Source organism: Panthera leo, chromosome D2, assembly GCF_018350215.1.
Source record: "Panthera leo isolate Ple1 chromosome D2, P.leo_Ple1_pat1.1, whole genome shotgun sequence".
Taxonomy (NCBI): Eukaryota; Metazoa; Chordata; class Mammalia; order Carnivora; family Felidae; genus Panthera; species Panthera leo.
In genome coordinates, this window is record NC_056689.1 from 34,831,065 (window position 1) to 34,849,943 (window position 18,879).

Sequence of the window (18,879 nt, forward strand, 5' to 3'; positions counted from 1 at the left end):
CAGAAAGAAATAAAATAAATTCCTTTTTCCCAGAGATTCTAAAAACCAATTAACTTAAAAACATCTCCCTCTAATCAAAAGATATCTAATATCCGGCAGGATCGGGTTTTCATGTGTGTTTATGTGGTGGAGGGAGGTTTGGTGACATGTTGCAGAAAGCCTCATAGAAGGGTTCTGAGATAGGGACAGCCCTCTGTTCTCACCACCTTGACCCTGGTTGGGGCAGGGGCGGGGGTGGGGGGAGTGGGGTGGGGGGAGTGACCTTTAATGAAGGCTTCCTGAGGAGAATGACAAAAGGGAATATCTACGTTCTAGAGTAAAGTTCTGCATACAGGCATATATCCTTGGACAGCTTATTTCCACTGCAGTTTATATTTAATATCTCTCCTAAAATGAAACATTAAAATACTTTTCTCATATATATATTAATTCAGGGATGTGGATTTGCCAAGTCTGCAGACCAAAGAAAAAGGGAAGAAAACTACTTCATGAGAAAGCTGCACAAATAAAACGACGATATGCAAAACCCATTGGACGACCGAAAAATAAATTAAAGCAACGATTGTTGTAGGTTGAGATCTTATCAAAAGAAATCTTTTATCTTATGCTTTAAAATACAGGCGATTGTAACCCCCTTAGATTCTATTATCTTTTTAGCATCGTTTTAGAAACTCAAGGGACAAGGAATAGTGCTCTTTTTGCATAGCTGTGGAAATTTTTTGAAAATAACATTTTTAATTACAATTGGCATTTGGGGATCTTCTGTTGGCAGTATCTGTGATGATAAGTGACATTTTTCAAGCAGCAAGATGGAAGCAGAATGTAAGAATTGGAAAGAATCATTCTGCCTACTTTATTACTGGCTGAGCATTAGAAGAGCTTAATCACATAAATATTTTTGTGGGGATTTTAAAACAAGAGAGGGATTTGTTCACATCTATAGTGAATCTCTTGTCACTCCAGATAGCTTTTTAGAAACACGACTTCTCTTTTCTGGTGCTAATTTAGTATTACAACATTTAAGATCCCTTGTATGAAATAGGAGTTTCCAAGAAACCTATAAATGACTCTCCTCGTGTTTGCACACAAAGAGTTAGAACCATTCAGTATGTGCACATGTGTTCAGATATACAGATGAAATAATATGTTCGCAGTGGCCTGCACATCTACTATGATAATCTACTAACCTGTTGCCATGTAGTTGCCATTAAAGCCCAGTGGAACATTCAACCAGAGTTACTTAGAGAAGTAGAGAAAAGATAAGGGGAGAAGTGGATGTGTTTTTTTAACCTTCGAATATAGAATTGGCTTTCAACATCAAATAAGGTGTTAATAAATGAAATCAGCAGAGTTGCATATCTGAAGTAGTTCTATCAATAAGACCCTCTCCAGTCTCTTTAGGCTTTAGTGAAAGGGTCATTGTGATGTAGAAATGAATAGATGCTCTGCACACACTGTGAGCAAACACCAGTTATCTTACTTGTTACTCTTCCCCCTAATTTGATCTGAAGCACTTCACTACCTTACCTGCTCTCAGAAAAACAATATTCTCCTGCACCTCTGTCTCCCAGAGGAGAAATAGAACAATGAATAGAGTTTTCTGTGAAAGCCCTTTTAACTGGTGGACATATTTAAATGGAATTTTTGTTAATTTCTAGAGGCACACATGAAACATTTATGAATAAAATCTTTCATATTAGCATCATTTGAAGTAGAATTTATATGTTTTTGCATTCATCCTGTGTAAGCATTGTTCTCAAAATGGGACTGTATCCTTAGGGCCCAATTAAAAAAACCAAATTAGGATATAAACTTTCTAAACAAAGGACACAGCTGAAAATTGCATCTGGCACCAGTCCTAACTTTTTGTTTGTCCAAAATTGTCCTTTGAGCTTAGGAATTTTTAAGACAGTCTAGGGAGTTTTCCTTTTTACATGCTTTATAAGCATATTATCCTTTCTGGGCAATCGATTCCAGATACAGTCCAAATGCGGTATTGTAATGTGAAACATTTTAGCTTGGATGACTGTTTATTGGTAACCCTTCCTGTGACACAAGATCTCCAGTGAGATCTCCAGCGTTAACCCGATTTGGCTCTATCAATGGTGTCGGGCAAAGCTCCTGGCCGCAGAGCTGCCTCAGATGAGCCCGGTGGCTCACCCTGTCGTTCTGCACCAGAATCCACTTGAGCCGACTGCTGAAATTCATGATTAATGTGCAAGATGACCACTAAAATGTGCTCTTCTGTTTGTAATTAAGATATTTTTATAATTTGATATCATATCATTTTCAGGCTTCCATTTCTTCATTATGAGCCTTCAGCTAAATTGATAATTTTGAAAGTGCATTCTTGGGCCCCAGCACTACCATAATTCACATGCAAATGTTTCTATTGTATAAAATTCTGCTGCAAAATGGGTAGCTTTCCAAGCCCTAGCCTGAGGTGAAGGCAGGCAGCTGCTGTTCCTCTAAGCAGCTGTGGTAGTGGAGTGACCTCTGGTCCATGTTGACCACACAGCTGTATGGCAGAACCAGCGTCAAATGAACTGAAATAGCGTACAGAGATTCTGATGCCAAGTATCTGATAATGACCATGGTAAATGTGCTGCTTCTTCACCAGACTTTCCATGCCATGTCTGACCCGCTGTAGCTTTTCTTTAATCATTTCTTCAGTTTTTGCTATTGTTGTCCTTTTCTCAGCAATATTTTATGCTGTAATTAATCGTCTCCTCTACTTAGAGAGTATTATTGGTTATGTTATCATCCTAAGCATAAACTGCCCAGAGGAAGAAGCTTTCTTTAACATTTTCTAAAAAAAAAAAAAAAGTTACTAATTTATAGACCTACCCAAATTCTATTTATATATAAATTTTCCAATTGAGTTAAAATTGCTTCTGATTAGATAAGCTTATTCTTTCACTTCTAGATAATACGACTTATTAAAAGACGTAGGAAACCATAATTATTTGTGACTACACAAGGGGTAACTTTTTTATTTAAGTATAATGAAGGCATTTGTGTTATTTTAGTCTCTTCAAAACTTTTCTTACTCCTATTGCCCTTGGGTCCACATGGCTTCTTCCAGTGCCTCTTGGATGGGTCCTGGGAGAATCATGACATGCAAATGTGGCGGCTGCTACTTGTTTCTACAAACATCTCGGTGGAGGCACACACACAAAAATAGTTCTTAGGGTTGCAGTCCAGCTTCTTAAGTTTAAGCACAATGAATGCATCTAGTTGCTATAAATTTGTTTTCGATACCTTTATAATTCTATTATTAAATGCTGATACTATTCTCTAAATTTTTGCCTAGGTCTGTAACCAGTGATGAAGGATCCATGAATGCATTCACAGGAAGGGGGTCACCTGGTAGGGGTCAAAAGACTAAAGTCTGTACCACACCTTCATCTGGTCATGCTGCATCTGGGAAGGACTCAAGCAGCAGATTGGCTGTTACAGACCTCACTCGGCCTGGTGCCACCACCAAAATCACCACCACCTCCACCTACATTTCTGCCTCTACACTTAAAGTTAACAAGAAAACCAAAGGGCTCATTGATGGCCTTACTAAGTTTTTTACACCATCACCTGATGGTCGCAGATCACGAGGTGAAATAATAGACTTTTCAAAGCACTACCGTCCAAGGAAAAAGGTCTCTCAGAAACAGTCATGCACTTCTCATGTGTTGGCTACAGGTACCACACAAAAGCTAAAACCTCCACCTTCTTCACTTCCACCCCCAACCCCCATCTCCGGTCAGAGCCCCAGTTCACAAAAGTCCAGCACTTCCGCCTCTTCTACCTCTCCCCAGAGTTCTTCCAGCCAGTCCAGTGTGCCCTCCTTTAGCAGTCTTACTAATAACAGCCAGCTGAAGGCACTCTTTGATGGACTTTCTCATATCTATACCACTCAGGGACAGTCTCGAAAAAAGGGACACCCAAGTTATGCACCACCCAAACGTATGCGTCGTAAATCTGAATTATCTTCCACGGCAAAATCTAAAGCCCATTTCTTTGGAAAACGAGATATTAGAAGTAGGTTTCTTGCTCACTCCTCCTCCTCTAGCTGGGGGATGGCTAGAGGACGTATTTTTAAAGCAATTGCTCACTTCAAGCGAACAACTTTCCTTAAAAAGCACAGGATGCTAGGCAGATTAAAATATAAAGTGACCCCTCAGATGGGGACCCCCTCACCAGGGAAGGGGAGCTTGACAGACGGAAGGATTAAACCTGATCAGGATGATGGTAAGCAAAAGGTCAAAGCTCCAACCAAACCTGCGTCCCGTCCCTTTCTCCCCAACCCCGAAAACAATAAATCAATCAATTCCTATTTGTCACATAGGTCTTAGCTATTTCTCTTGTTCTCACTTCACTTTCATACAGAAGCAGTGAAACTTTGACCTTTTTCTAATGCTGACTAAACCTCCAAAATCTTGGTTTTTTTCCAACTAATACTCTCCCACCTTTTATTATTTATTTCCATCTGTAGTGACACTAGGACCCCCAGATGCCTTCATAGTGTTGCTTATGGCTTTGTAGTCCCGCATGAGTAGCCACTGTCATGCTTCTGCCACGCACTTTGCTATGCCCACCTCCTCAGCCCCAGCGCTGCCTGCACACGCTGTCAGCGCTTCCCACGGCAGGGGGGTGGGGGGGGTGGGGTGGGTTCAGCTGCTCATTTCAGCTCCCTCTGCTCCATTGCTTTCTCATGACAAAGTTCATCCTGCTTCCTTCTCAACAACGCCTGATCTGTGATCCTGTGAAGTGTGCTTTTGGGTGAGAGTGTGTCTGTGTGTGTAGTCACAGTAGGGAGAAAACTGATTTCATGATTTCCTTGAACAAATTGGCCCGTTACATTTGCTACCCTTTATAAAACAAAAAACAAAAATGTGTCATTTCGACAACGTGGTTGATATATTTTTTTTTTTTTAATCTCAAAAGGGGTAATGGGAATTCTATAATGAGACATTGATGTAATTTCTGATCTCAGTTGAAAAATATGATTTTGCTTTGTGTTACTTTTACTTTCCCTCATTTATTTATTGAAACTATAAACAGATGACAGTGGTAATTCAGATAAAAATTTGGGTCCAGCAGGGAAAGGGCACTGCTGGATCTTTGAGCAGTGCTTGGATATGAAAGCTTCTAAAGCTTAAAAACAATCCCTATTTGCCCGCTATGCTAATTTGGTGCCATTTTGGTAATATATGGTGGTTATTCATGATTCAAGTCAGTGAATACGCTTTCTGCTGGTTTTACATGACAGATACTGAAATCAAAATAAGCATCAAACAAGAAAGTACAGATATAAATGTGCTTGGAAACAAGGATACCGTTACTGAAGAGGACTTGGATGTTTTTAAGCAGGCCCAGGAACTTTCTTGGGAGGTAAGGCCAGGATACCACATTATAGCAACAAGGATAATATGTGAGTTTTACATAGATGACCATTATGAAATTACTGCTTTGATTTGATAGAAAATCCCCCTCAAAATCCTTTGTGGTCCTTTAACTATTATCATGATGGTTTTTGTGGAAGAAGATATAGGTTCAAAAGCAGTGGCTCTGTAGAGTTTTCTGTACTCTCAAAAGTTGATAAGGGCTCAGCTGGTCTCACAAAAGGTAACAGCAGCTGAGGCAGATTTGGGAAGGTGCTTCTAGGTGTGAAGGACTAGATTTCTGATTATTTTTGCTGAAATTTAGAAAATAGTTTTAAATGGTTAAAAAGAAGAACATCACGTTTAAATTTACCAGTCCATCTTCCAACACAGATGGTCAGCCATATGAAAAATGTCTTGTAATTTTAACACTTTGGCATTGATTAAGGCAATATTTTGTTGCATGATCAGCTATAATCACTTTTAGTTTCATTGTCCAATAATTTATTTAAATGTTCCCACTTAAAAGAGTAACTCTAGTTAGTTTATTGTCACCAAAACATTGAAAGGTAAGGCTTTGGGACTTCCCAAAAACAGATTTATAATGAAGTATGAATTTTTTATGTCAGTAGACCACATTTAGTTTCTTTGGCAAACTATTCACAAAGCGACTCCCTATCCTACCTAACCCACCTCACTTTCTTTTTTCTGGGGGGAGGGGGATAGCAGTAGTCTCTTAAGCTTTATTTTTCGTAGCAGCCACTTGGGCTAAATACTTCTGATGGTTTCTTATTTAAGGGGCTATTGGATACTTCCATTCCTCATTCTGCTCCTTCAGTATGCTTTGTAATTGTTTTCATTTGGCTAGGATAAATGTCAAAAATTCTCCCAGTCTTTGAGATGTGAAGTCCTTAAATATTATCAAATTTCCAGCCTACTCCTGGCATTCATAGGTAGACATGATGAACAACAACAGGCCATTATCTGAAACATGTAAACATTTAAGCCCTTCCTTTCTTTCCAACACAGTAACACCGGCATTTCATTCAAGAACATTTCTTGTCTGTATCAGGCACTGTGCTAGACACTGGGAATAACACAGTGAATCAGGAAGGCAAAGTTCTTAACCTCGTGCTTGGAGTGAGGGGAGTAAAGGAGATGGATATTAAAATGCAGACTTTCACAATCTTAGGATTGTGATTTCACAATTTTGGGATCACTGGTAGTTCATGGAGGAACAGTGCTCATGGAGGAACTGTAAGAGTGTGTAACAGCCATGTCATCTTATAATTTACTCAGTTATAATACATTGTACCAGATCATGAAATTCAGTTCAATAGACATTTTTATGTATTTACCTTTGTACTCATTTCCTGTCTTGGTAATACTGTTTCTTAGGGTATTTGTTTGTTTGTATATGAATCTTACACTGAATTTATTATTTTACAAGGCCCTATGATGTGTTTTCAACAACCTGAAAATTCACAATTAAGATTAGTGTTCTGTTCTTGATAGGTTTTCATATCCACTAGTGAAAGAACCAAAATGTAAGTGAATAAATTCTCTTCTAATACATGTATTTTATTTCCTTCCTTTTCTTTTTCTCTGACAGAAAATAGAGTGTGAAAGTGGGGTGGAAGACTGTGGCCGGTACCCTTCTGTAATAGAATTCGGGAAATATGAAATCCAAACCTGGTACTCCTCGCCTTACCCACAGGAATATGCAAGGTAATGGAATATCCTGGAAGGTCTATAACTTTAATGTCATGTATGTGAGGAATGGGAATACTCAGTTCTAAAGCAAGAATTAGATGATTTTTTTAGGACATAAATTTAGATCGTCGAATCCAAGTGCTTCCAAGTCCAAGACTATTACTTTGTGCCAGCATCGTTTTATACTAGTATTCACTGTTCTATGTAAACTCCTTCCACTCCTTTGTTACACAGGCATTGTAAATTTTTCCTTTTAGCTTTTAAGACCATGCTTTCTCTCTGGTTAATTGGACAACTGTTCTTTGTGTTTGAAACCAAATAAGGAGGAAAAAACCTAGCCATTGTAAAATACTTGGTAGTTTCTTCTCAGTTGCCCTTTTCATTTTCCTAATTAGGCTTGTTAGTTTTCTCTCTGATTTCTGACATTTTGTTTTCAAGTTTTTTACAGAAATGTAGCAGAAGAATGAAAAATCAAAGAAAGTAGGTGGTCGTGGGTAGCCTTAAGAGACCTTTCCCCAGATCTTTTAGAACTATTTGTGACTAACTTGTTAAAAATGAAGAGAAAATAGTGATATTAGAGTCTTCTTTTGTCTTGATTTAAGATTAGCTGTGAAATTGTCTTGAACTAATATATCTAAAAGTGGGTATCTTGTGAACAGATTTCTTCCTTCTGATACATCAGGATACACTTTAATAGTATCAAATGTTTTAGCCTGCAAAGTTTCTGGTAATCTCAAACTTGCTTTTCTTCTAGAATAGATCTTGTCCTTTTCTCTACCTGATGGGTGGCTAACCCGTCATCTACTAGAGAAAATGAGGAGGGTGTTTTTAGAAGTTCAGTGGCAGAGTAAGATTCAGGAGTCTTGGTTTCTCTTTCCAGCTTATATCACTTGCCTAGGTGTTCTTGAACAATTTTTTTAAAAAATACTTAGGAGCTTTAATTTCTATGGATAATCATAAGTCATATGTTCTGAGAGCTTTGAGTAAAATTTGTATATAACTCCAAGATTTGAAGTTACTATTATCTGAGTCTGTAGCTAATTTTCCCCCAAATCATTCTATCCTTTCCTATACCCCAAAGACCTAGAAAGTGCTTCTAAACATTTTCTTACAATACTAGCAATGTGTTTAAATGTGATCGGGCACACATTAAAAATGTTACAATTTTAAAGGTGGAGAAAAAGTCATCATGGGTGAGAAATCTGTGTAATGTTATTCAGAGTCAGTGGAATTGGTAGAAACTAAAATCTTTTTGATTTTTCTACATTTATTGTCATATATATTTATGATAATAACTATATCCATAAATGGAAATTTTAACAATTAAATTCCAGGACTTCTCTGCCTTATAAATCATTTTTTAAAATAATGAATTCACTTTCCTCCGGGTAAAAGACTATTACAGTTACACCACTGACCATATATACTGTTGAAACTATGACATGAAATCTGAAATTTGAAAAATGTGCATGGTTATCTGACAAGAGGCCATCTTTATTGTCACTTTTCCGAGTAGTGGTTCCAAGTCTAAAAACCTGTCTGTTTGTATGACATTTCTAAGGAAACAAATTATTTGTTCACAAAATAATGGCAGCAAATATTATTTTACTGAAAAAAAATGTAAGGTTTGTACATTCTCTTTACTACTGGCTTTCTTTTTTTTTTCTTCTTTTGAAACGATTTCTTTCAAATACTGTTGTAGAGTCTTATTATGATTTGGAGAAAATTGAACGATGTTTAATATTTTTTTCCCTGAACAGTATAATCAACCTGATAGATTCTTTGATTTTAAAATTTTAACAGATTACCAAAGCTTTACCTGTGTGAATTCTGTCTTAAATATATGAAAAGTAAAAATATTTTGTTAAGACATTCAAAGAAATGTGGATGGTTTCATCCTCCAGCAAATGAAATTTACCGAAGGAAAGACCTTTCAGTATTTGAGGTAAGCATGTGTAAATAAAAAACTCAGCTTGTGAAACCTAGTACTTACAGTTGTTGATTATGTACTGATTTGTTTCTAGAAGGTACACAGTATATTCGATTTCAGCATTCAAATTCAGACTGCTCTGTAAAATATCTCCATGTTTTGGAATGTTTAACCATATTGAGCAACCATTTAGATTGATGATGAATTCCTACTTCATCACATTAACTTTTTTGTCTTCTCCCAAATCCCTGTCTGCACCAGATATATTCACCAGTGAATTTATGATCTTCTCAGCTCTTTGTAAATTCTACTTTCTTTGGCAGGAGAAATTAGCTTTGTTCAGCAGCTCCAGCCAATGTCTGGCAGGTGCTCACTCTTCTAGGGAATTGAGCAGCTGTACATATCTCCTCAGTACACAACCACCTGTGTTTCCATCCATTTCTTGGCAGAGTGGATAATCCTTTTGGTGAGACCCCAGCAGATGTTGGGACTGCCCCCCTTATCTGGAGAGATGGCCACCCCTGGAGAAATCTGCTGTTCACAGGAATCCCTTGTGGCCACGTGTCTGTCATTGTGGGTTCTTAAAGACATTTTGTGTTTTCAGAATTGATTTAGTAGCAAAGGTCTTTGCCTGTATACCATTTCATTGTTTAATCATATTCTGTTGTCAGTTTCAAGGATCCAGTTGAGCTGTGTCACTTGTGCCTTGAGGAGACCATGCCTCTCTTTTGTGTTATTACCTGTTCTCAGGGATCCTTAATTCTCTCCTTTATTCTCGTTACTCCAGTTGAGCACTTCCATTGCCCTGTCTTATTTTCTTCTGTTACCCATCTTGGTGCATTGTTTTCATGCATGGGTGCTCAGAACAAGCCTTCCTTACATAGACGTGATGTCTTTTTTTTCTCTGAAATACACTTTTTCCTTAGGTTTCTCTATTTTTGAGTTGTTCCGACTGAAATTTATTATCCTGCCCCACATTTCACTTTAGTTCTGGTCTGTAATGTCTTGCATATATTTAATATTGGGAAGAGTCACACATAGGTTTCTCTTATTGTCTAAACTACCTCTCGCAGACAAGACAGGGCCCACTACTTGTTCCAAAGGCTGATCAGAGAACACAGTAACTCGAGCTGCACCTTAGCGTTTTTTAAAGACCCTCTTCCTTGTTATATCAGGCTCTTTTGATAAGCCTAAAGGAAGGAAGGGTATTGTTGCTGGGAAGATTTAATAATATAGTAGTTCTTAATAAAGGGTAGGCAGAGGGTTTCTCAGCCTGGGCACAATACACTTTTCAGCCTAAATAATTCTTTGATGTAGGGGCACCCTGTGCATTGTTGGGTGTTTAGTAGCATCCCTGGCCTCTATACTAAATGCCAGTAGCAGCACATTGCTTCCAGTTGTAACAAGCAAAATTTCCTCCAGACATAGCCTCTGTCCCTTGGGAGTCAAAATCACTCCCATTGAGGACCCCTGGGCTAAAGGGAGATCTGAATGCAAGTTGCGTAGTCTTGGGATGCTACTTAGTCAGCCCCACCTAATTGAGTCAACAGAGCTATGTTCATTTTAAGTAACTGTTAAGTAAATTAGTATGAATCTGCTTGTGGGGTTGAAGCTCTCATAAATCCTAGGAGAGTCTTCCAGTCTCGTTAGGCTGTTAAGAATGGTCTGCTATTTCAGGGCAGGTGCTTTTGAACCATAGCCAAGATGAGAGGGGAAAAATGAAAAGCCAATTAGTAAAATTTATACATAAAAATATTTGAAGGAATTGGATTATCTGTGCCAAGATCCCTAGTGTAGAATCCGAGTTAATACTTAGAGAACAGCATGTAGGAAACTTTTCTCTTAGCAGTTTCCTAAGTAACTTATAAAATAAATGAAGAGTAATCATAAATTCCTATTTTCTTGTCTTTATCCCTCTTTAAAGCATGGATATTAGACCTTACACAGCTGATAAGAATTTGCTTCAGCATCGTCCTCTCTCTGTTTTTCTGCTTCATGGACACATACATCTCTGTCTTTCCTTTTTGTAATGTCCTATCATTTCCAAAAGGACCATACTCTCAAATACATAAAAACTTCCTTTAATTAAAGAGAGAATTGTATCCTCTGTATCTGTTGCCCATATTTGATTATGTTGCTATGTGTGGGACCTAGGTTTCATCCAAGGGAAATAGTTATATGAAGTCTAAAAATAATTTGTGCAATATGAGAACCTGTATGGTCCACAGGAGACTGGAGAATGGTCAAGTTCATTGTTACAGAGCTCTGGTTAGCAAATATCCATTTCCCCTAAGAATAGTGCTAGGGAAATTCTTGAATCTGCTGTGCTTTTGGTTTTCAACATGTAACTACATTTGATCAAAGAAATTGGCATCTGTGCCTAGCCTCCTGTCTATAACTATCAGTATCACAGCTTGATTCTTTTATTTTGAAGACAAGTAGACTGTAATCATGGTACTTATTGTAGGTTGAAATTCATCTCACTTTCTCAGTAAGTATTCCCAACATAGAAATTTGATCTCTTCCAATTATATTTAAAATGATGCTTGGGATAAAACCAAAATGGAATCCTCTTTTGCTAATCTACACTTCTGAGGAATCAGAATAATACTGTTCATTTATTTCATTTTTACATGAAGTCCTTTTGAAAACAATGTAAAGTTTAACTTCCTTGAGCAGTATTTTGATGTGTTGACATTTCTTTAATTCAGATTTACTTCTTTCAAACAGAGAAGACATGCCTGATCATTTTTTACTTGCAATACATTACAATTAAAAATGACTCTTTCACTGGTGCTTTTGGCTCTCTTCAGGTAGCTTAAAGAGAAATTTAAGCTAACTTAAATTAAATTAAAGCTAACTTAAATTCACCCTAATTTAAGAGAAAAAATGGAATTTTTATTTGCCAAGTGACAGCTGTTTTCTGGTTGACTTTATATGTGCTTAATGGAGTATTTTAATCTCTCAGTTTGGGATTTGGAAATAAAATTATATACTTTCCCAAATATCATATAAAAATGATTTTATATTGAGCAATATTTTTATGTTAAATAATGTTGTCTGTTTCTCTTTGCTAGGTTGATGGGAATATGAGCAAAATTTATTGCCAAAACCTTTGCTTGTTAGCCAAGCTCTTCCTGGACCACAAAACGTTGTATTATGATGTCGAGCCATTCCTTTTTTATGTCCTTACAAAAAATGATGAAAAGGGCTGTCATCTGGTTGGATACTTCTCTAAGGTAAAACAAGAGCCAGTATGACCTTCATTTTCGTATTCAAAATGTTTTTGGGAGAGCCCAGTTCTTTGAACAAGGCCTTTTTTTATGACTATAATTTGAATAAGTGACACATTCTGCAAAGCTCGGGTTCTTGTTCAGAGCTTATTAAGACAAACAAACAGTAAAAGTTGTGCCTAGAAAGTGTGTAGAGGACCTCAGCACAGTTTGCTGCTGTCTTGACTGTCAGCAACCATGTAATGTTATAATTGCTGCCTTGCAGACCACCTAGCATCTTTGATTTTTTTTTTTTTTTTTTTTTTTTTTTTAATGTTAAGCTTATTTTCCTTTCCCTCCCTAAGTGGTGTCAACCTGAAGGTTTCAGAGTAGTGTAGCATTTAAGAGATGGTTCTCATTTCTCCTCACTGTATTCCCTCTGTGGTCATCAGTATCGCAGTGAGTTGGAACGTTGGCATTTGGACAGTCAAGGTGATATAATGACTGGGTTTACTCATTTGTCTTTTACACTCTATGCTATTGTTTTAAGATCTAAAGCAGCCTCGCCTTTAGAAAGCCTGAGTATCTCCAGCTGTTAATACAGGGAAGCCCTTGACATATTGAGTGGTTACAGTTTGTCTTTTTTACTCACATTCCTCTGTTCAAAGGCTTCTGAAAATAACTCATAGGCAATAAGGAAAAACTGAGTCAGGTAATAAGCTTAACTTTTCTTAGGCACCTACAAGATAGTTTAATGTGCCAGGGTGGTAAATTATAAGATTTCTATGCACACGGTAAATGATCTGAACCCTGTATTTTATTTATTTTATGATACATTTTTGCATGTTGAGTAATAAATGAATTTTAATGAATCTTACATAATGTAAATGGAATGCTTTACGGAAGTGTCATTTTCATGGAATATCAAAAGATAGAATATATATGAAGGTCCTTTACAAACTGCAATTCTTCTAAATTTGAGATTCAATCCAGAAGTCGTAAATGAAACTGTGAATGAGTGACAGCATTCATGAGAAATAGCCTCAGTATTTTAATCCACACATTTGGTAAAGCTCCAAAACAACAAAAAAGACAAAGTTAATTTGCACATAACAGATTCAAAAGATGACAGAGCATTAACACAAGATAAAACAATAAATAGGAAATCTGCTTATATAATGTGTAAAATATCTTACCTTTGTATAGGTTTATAAAAATCGTTTTCTCCAATCACTCAAAAAGAATAGTGGTCATGGGGTGCCTGGCTGCCTCAGTCAGTGGAACATGTGACTCTTGGTCTTGGGGTTTACATTCAAGCCCCACATGGGGTGTAGAGATTACTTAAAAATAAAATCTTAAAAAAAAGGAGACAAGAATAGTGGTCATGATTTTCCTTCCTGTTAGAAAATGGCATTTCTTTAAATGTGTCTGTATTTTAATGTAGATGCTTAATGGTGCCTGCTGTTTTTGGTCCTGCCTTGTCTCAAGTTGGCCTCTGGGTCTAGAGTTGATGGTGTCTGTTAAGGTTTTAGTCTCTGCCTCTCTTCTCCCAGGGGACCCACCATCATACTTAGAACAAGCTAAACTTTTCTCATTTTGTCACAGCTTCTTTTACAGCATGGCAGCAACTACTGTTATCTCTTACTGTACATGGAAAACTCATTCTTTGGCAGTGATGTAAAACAAAAATCTAAAAAACAAGCATTTAAAAAGTCTAGGTGCATGCACATTAAACCATATTGTAATGTGCCATTTGGAGTGTGAAGGACTATGGCCCTTTGGGGTTATACTTAAACCAAATTCTAGAGGTTATAGCCAGAGGAATGTCCAAGATGTCCTAGAAGAGTTCAGTGTAAATCATTCCATGCTTTTGACTTCCCAAACAGATAGTAGTAGATGATTTTAAGCAGGAGAGAAAGAAGAAACAGTTATTTTATCCATAGATTAGAATTTAGCTATAGTAACACATGTTAAAGGGTGGGGTGGGGTGGAGGGGAGGGTTGGACTGTATTACAATGTCTAAAGGAAGGAATGGTTTGGGACCAAAAAAAATGACATAAAGGAGGAATCCTTTCAATCCACAATACTTGTCTTTTTAGATAGAGTGACTCATTTGTCTGACTTTGCAAAGAATACTAATTACTTGAACCCTTGGCACAATGTGCACATCCAGTGATGGACAGTCCAGTTTCTTAGGGAAACTGACACATGATTTCTTCCTCCTCATTTCTTAGAGACTCCCAAGGACAGCTACAAATGTGCAAGTGTTGGGAGCACATCTTTTTCACAAAGAAGTCTCTAATTCTGCCCTGTAGGGTTTTTTCCACAACAATTTCCTGTGATCTTTCAAATAGGTTCATTAAAGATCTGGGTGTTCTGAAGTTATTCTTTCATGTGGTTAGTACCATTTGTGGTCAGTCTTATTTGTGGTTTATATTTGGCCAGAGCGTTCACAACCTTAAAAGCCTTTTCCAGATCTTCTCGGTGCAGGCTCTGGCTGCTTCTGTGTACTCTCAGTTAAATATTGCTGCTCTGATGCCACATCCTATGAAGATTGCAAATTTTTCCTTAACTATAAGAACTGCTTCCCTCCATATTCTTCTCATTCTTCCTCCTGGTTTTATACTGTTGGTAACATTTTGGCCTCATTTTTGTGTGGAGGCTTTGGGGTTTCTTGTTGCTCTTGTCTTTTTTGTTTTGATTTGTTTTCCTGGTTTGAAACGCAGATTGATTATTTCTCGAGCTTTTTACTTTGAATGTTTATCCATGAGACAGATGTATTTGTGCCGCTCTACCTACACATACACTATTTTAGTTTTCACTGGTCAAGGCAGAAGACAGATGTTACAAATTTGTAAGTTATTTAGCAAGGTAGCCAGCTAAATCCTACCTTAACCCCGTGGGTGACTCTCTGGATGGTTTGTTGTTGTTGTTGTTGTTGTTGTTGTTGTTGTTGTTGTTGTCATCGTCATTGTTTCCCCACCTCCCAAGTTGTCTGAGCAAAGAAGTCATTTCTTGCATAATGTCTGTGTTCGGTTTCATTTGGCTCATATTTACTTGGATTCTTTATTCATATTTTATGGTACCAACTTTCAAGTATAAAAATGCAAATTGAGAGGCATGCCTGGAGTCGATGGTTTGTTGTTAGCTGATAGTTTGATTGATCAACACAGTAGGATTATTCTGCTTGATCCTGACCTAACACATTGGCTCACCTTAGTGGTCTATTGTACAAGGACACTGGCAGGTGCAGGGAATTGCCCACTTCAGCAGAGCTCTGACATACTTGATCTGTTTCTCCTTCCCTCAGGAAAAGCTTTGCCAGCAGAAGTATAATGTCTCCTGCATAATGATCATGCCCCAGCACCAAAGGCAAGGATTTGGACGGTTTCTCATTGATTTCAGTAAGTGAAGTGCTTTACTCACTTTCATGATCCAGGGAACTGATGGCTGTTAAAGGAAAGAGTAACACATAAAACTTTATTTAACATACTTTGTTGTTTTTATCAACAGATAACAGGTTTTCTTTTTATATTTGCATAGGTTAGAAAATCTTCCTCAAGTGAAAAATGTACTGCTGCTCACTTATTGTGCTCTAGGAAATTGAGACTAGATTTCTCAGCAGTGTCACTAGCTCACAAAGCCATTACCCTGAATGAACCGGCAGAATTACATTCCAGTCCATGGTGCTCATGCTCATTAGCACCAGAAGAGGCAATTATTTGTGATTAAAGCTAAAGGAAGTATTATTTAAAAGGATTTTCAGCTTTCTAAAATTTTACCTATAATCTTATCAGTACAGAGCAAGAAAGGGATATCTGTATTTAGAAAAACAATTCTTTAGGTGGCTTATCCAATGAGCCTTTGTACTAGAAATAACTACCTTGTTTTGTTAATTTCCCTTTTTTATTATAGAAATTATTACAATGTTTTATCTAGAGGTTGCCCAAGAAATTATTTTTTATACACAATTGTATCTTCAGAGTCTCTTCGATTAAAATTGGAATCCTCTATAAAAATATGCACAGGATAATGTAAAAAATATTGGTAGTTTTTCCTCCTTGTTTATATTATGTAGGGTATGTAAATGTAGTGCTAAGGCGACGTATGAAGAATTGATTCAAAATATCCAAGTAACACAAAGGCCAGGTATCTCATGATAATAGTAATTTCTGACCATGTAAAAATCTGTCACTAGGAACGGTGCACTCCTTCATTAGCAGATTGTAGTTTATCTGATTTTAAACGGAAAGAAGGAAAATGTAGGAAATGACTTCATCTTCATAAGGTGCATATCACATGCAAAAACCACAGTGTAAATATGCTCGAGGAAAATCATCAAGAAGTAATGTTGAGTTCAAATCTATATTATAAGATACTGAAATATTAAAGCTGGGGTATGAAATGACCATATAGTAGTTTTGGACTGATTTGCACACTTTATTGACATTGAAGGATATTGTTCTTTTTTTTTTAAGTATTTTTTATTGACTATTTTTATATATTCAGATAACATTTCTAGTTATTAATTAATTATCTTAGTCTTATTTTTTGTTTCCTGATCTAGTTATCCTATGGAGGGCCATCTTACTAGGAGTTTACCATTTTTATCTTACAGAGTTCTAGGTGCAATCACTTCTATGGGCAAGTCCCTTTTTTTGTGTGGCCACAATTTAGAAGCTGTTCATCAACATTATAGTTTCTAATGTGCATAGCAACCATCTGAGCCTTAACCTTTTGATACTTTGAGTATCTGCATGCCCACAGAATAAGGCAAGCTCCTTGGCTCAGTGTTCAAGGTCTCCCAACACCTAGTTCCAGCCAGTTTTTTGAAGTGTTTTCATGGGCTAATCTCTTTTTCTGTAGATTTTCTGAGCATGTTTCCATATTTCCGTTCTCTGTGCAATCCCTTCCCTGAAATGACCACTTTTTCCTTCTCCAGCCTCAGTCTGTTCAGAATCCTACCCATTATTAAGAGCCACCTCAAGAGCCTCTTCTGCTTGATCCCACCTCTTGGAGATTCATCTCATTCCCTTCTTGGCTCCATATCTCTCTGGCATAGCACTTAGACTCAATTCCTGCTTTTGTGGTGATAACTGATGTTGAATGTCATATTTCCAACTCACTGTAAACTCCTTGGGTAACTTCTTTGCTTTCAGTAGGACAGTACAGTCAATAATCTGCATTGGATGTATTTTTTTCTTGTTTTGAATTGAATCTCCAACGTGATATATGGTCACTGCCCACAATAACTTTCCACCTAAAATTAAAAAGGCACTAGTACTGACTGGATAAAAGTGCAAGTCTCTAAATATGGTAGCATCTTATTTGTACAACACAATCTGGTAATGAGGCGTTTTATTTTACATAAGAGAATAACCCAAGAACAAAGACATTCCCTTCAAGTACTAAATCTTTATGTTAGCCACTTTAGTGAAAACTGTATTTGAATCTGCCCTGTAATTTTAAACAGGAACTATGGAGCCCATTGGAACTTTTCTGGATTGCTCAGGGCCATCATGACAAATGCCATCCATTAGGGTGTGCCCGGGTAGTACAGTGCGGAGGGTATATTTTTAGATTTTCTCTTTCCTGTACCCTTGACATTGCCCCTAACATGAGATTGGGTTAAGGAGTGTGGGTGAATGATTTGAATGAAGTTGGAAAGGAGTTGGTGTTATTCCTTCAGAGGACTGGAAACTAGGGGACGGATTTTATAATACTCAAAAAATGGGAACTGGTGTAAGCCCAATAGAAATTAAATTTAAAGCCAAAAAAATTCCTTGGTCACAAAGGTTTTAAAGAAGATAGAGTAGGCTGCTGAAAAAATTGCATCTCCTTCTTTGGAGTTACTTAAAATAATGGTAGATAAATATCTTCCCAGAATGATTTAGATCCAATCTTACAGAGTAAGGAGATAAACCCCATGACCTCTCATAATCCTTGTCAACCTCATAATTAATTCAGAACTCAGGGCAAAACAGATAACCAAGGTTACTGCTTTTCTAAAATGTGCTATGTTTTTAAGTTCCTTTGAATGGTTAGATTTATTTTATTTCTATTTTGTACGTGAGCCTGAGGGACTTTTGGTCAGGGGATATATTTTCAGTAATTCAAATAAAGTTGTAAGGCAGGAAAATGTTTTGTCTATAGTAACTGCTAGTTTAGGAAGCCAAAACGAGATAGCAGTAGGAAGAAAGCTGTCGCTGCCCACTTACACAAAGGATTAGAGATACAGGTGCAATGCATTGTGTAGTGTGTATGTAAAGAACTGCAAATCCAGAGCTTTGAACACTATTCTCCAGGATAGTCCAAATAGGAGGAATGGTCATGTATGGGATCAGATGCTGCCCTTGGAATAAGTTGTTTTCTCACTCTTCCCGGGATAGCCTGTCTCCAGTTTGTCAGAGCATGGCTCCCCAGTACGTCATTTGCAGAACTTGGCCAGAGTGATTGAAGGGTACCAGCTCCCAGCCTGCTTATAAACCACCTCATGGGTTTTGTGACTCTTTGCTCAGAACTTAAGTGGGAAGTGAAAGGAGTGACAAGGTTGAAGCTGGTAGCACATCTCTTTCTCCTGGAATCTGAGATTCCTTCTCTTAGTCAGGAAATTTTTAAGTCCTCCCCATCTCTGTCCACACGCACA

General features: G+C 37.4%; 1 protein-coding gene across 8 annotated transcripts in view; it reads left to right on the plus strand.

The window, feature by feature from the left end:
• Positions 1 to 18,879, plus strand: part of KAT6B (lysine acetyltransferase 6B) — a 201,213-nt gene that overhangs the window by 147,158 nt on the left and 35,176 nt on the right. For 6 of the 8 annotated variants that reach the window (XM_042909120.1, XM_042909119.1, XM_042909118.1 and 3 more), the window contains 7 exons: positions 435 to 567; positions 3,314 to 4,245; positions 5,267 to 5,388; positions 6,991 to 7,106; positions 8,895 to 9,036; positions 12,099 to 12,260; positions 15,544 to 15,637. In XM_042909120.1, the coding sequence (XP_042765054.1) occupies positions 435 to 567; positions 3,314 to 4,245; positions 5,267 to 5,388; positions 6,991 to 7,106; positions 8,895 to 9,036; positions 12,099 to 12,260; positions 15,544 to 15,637 (1,701 nt within the window). The remainder of the gene's footprint in view (positions 1 to 434; positions 568 to 3,313; positions 4,246 to 5,266; positions 5,389 to 6,990; positions 7,107 to 8,894; positions 9,037 to 12,098; positions 12,261 to 15,543; positions 15,638 to 18,879) is intronic. The other 2 variants (XM_042909121.1, XM_042909125.1) reach the window with 2 other exon arrangements.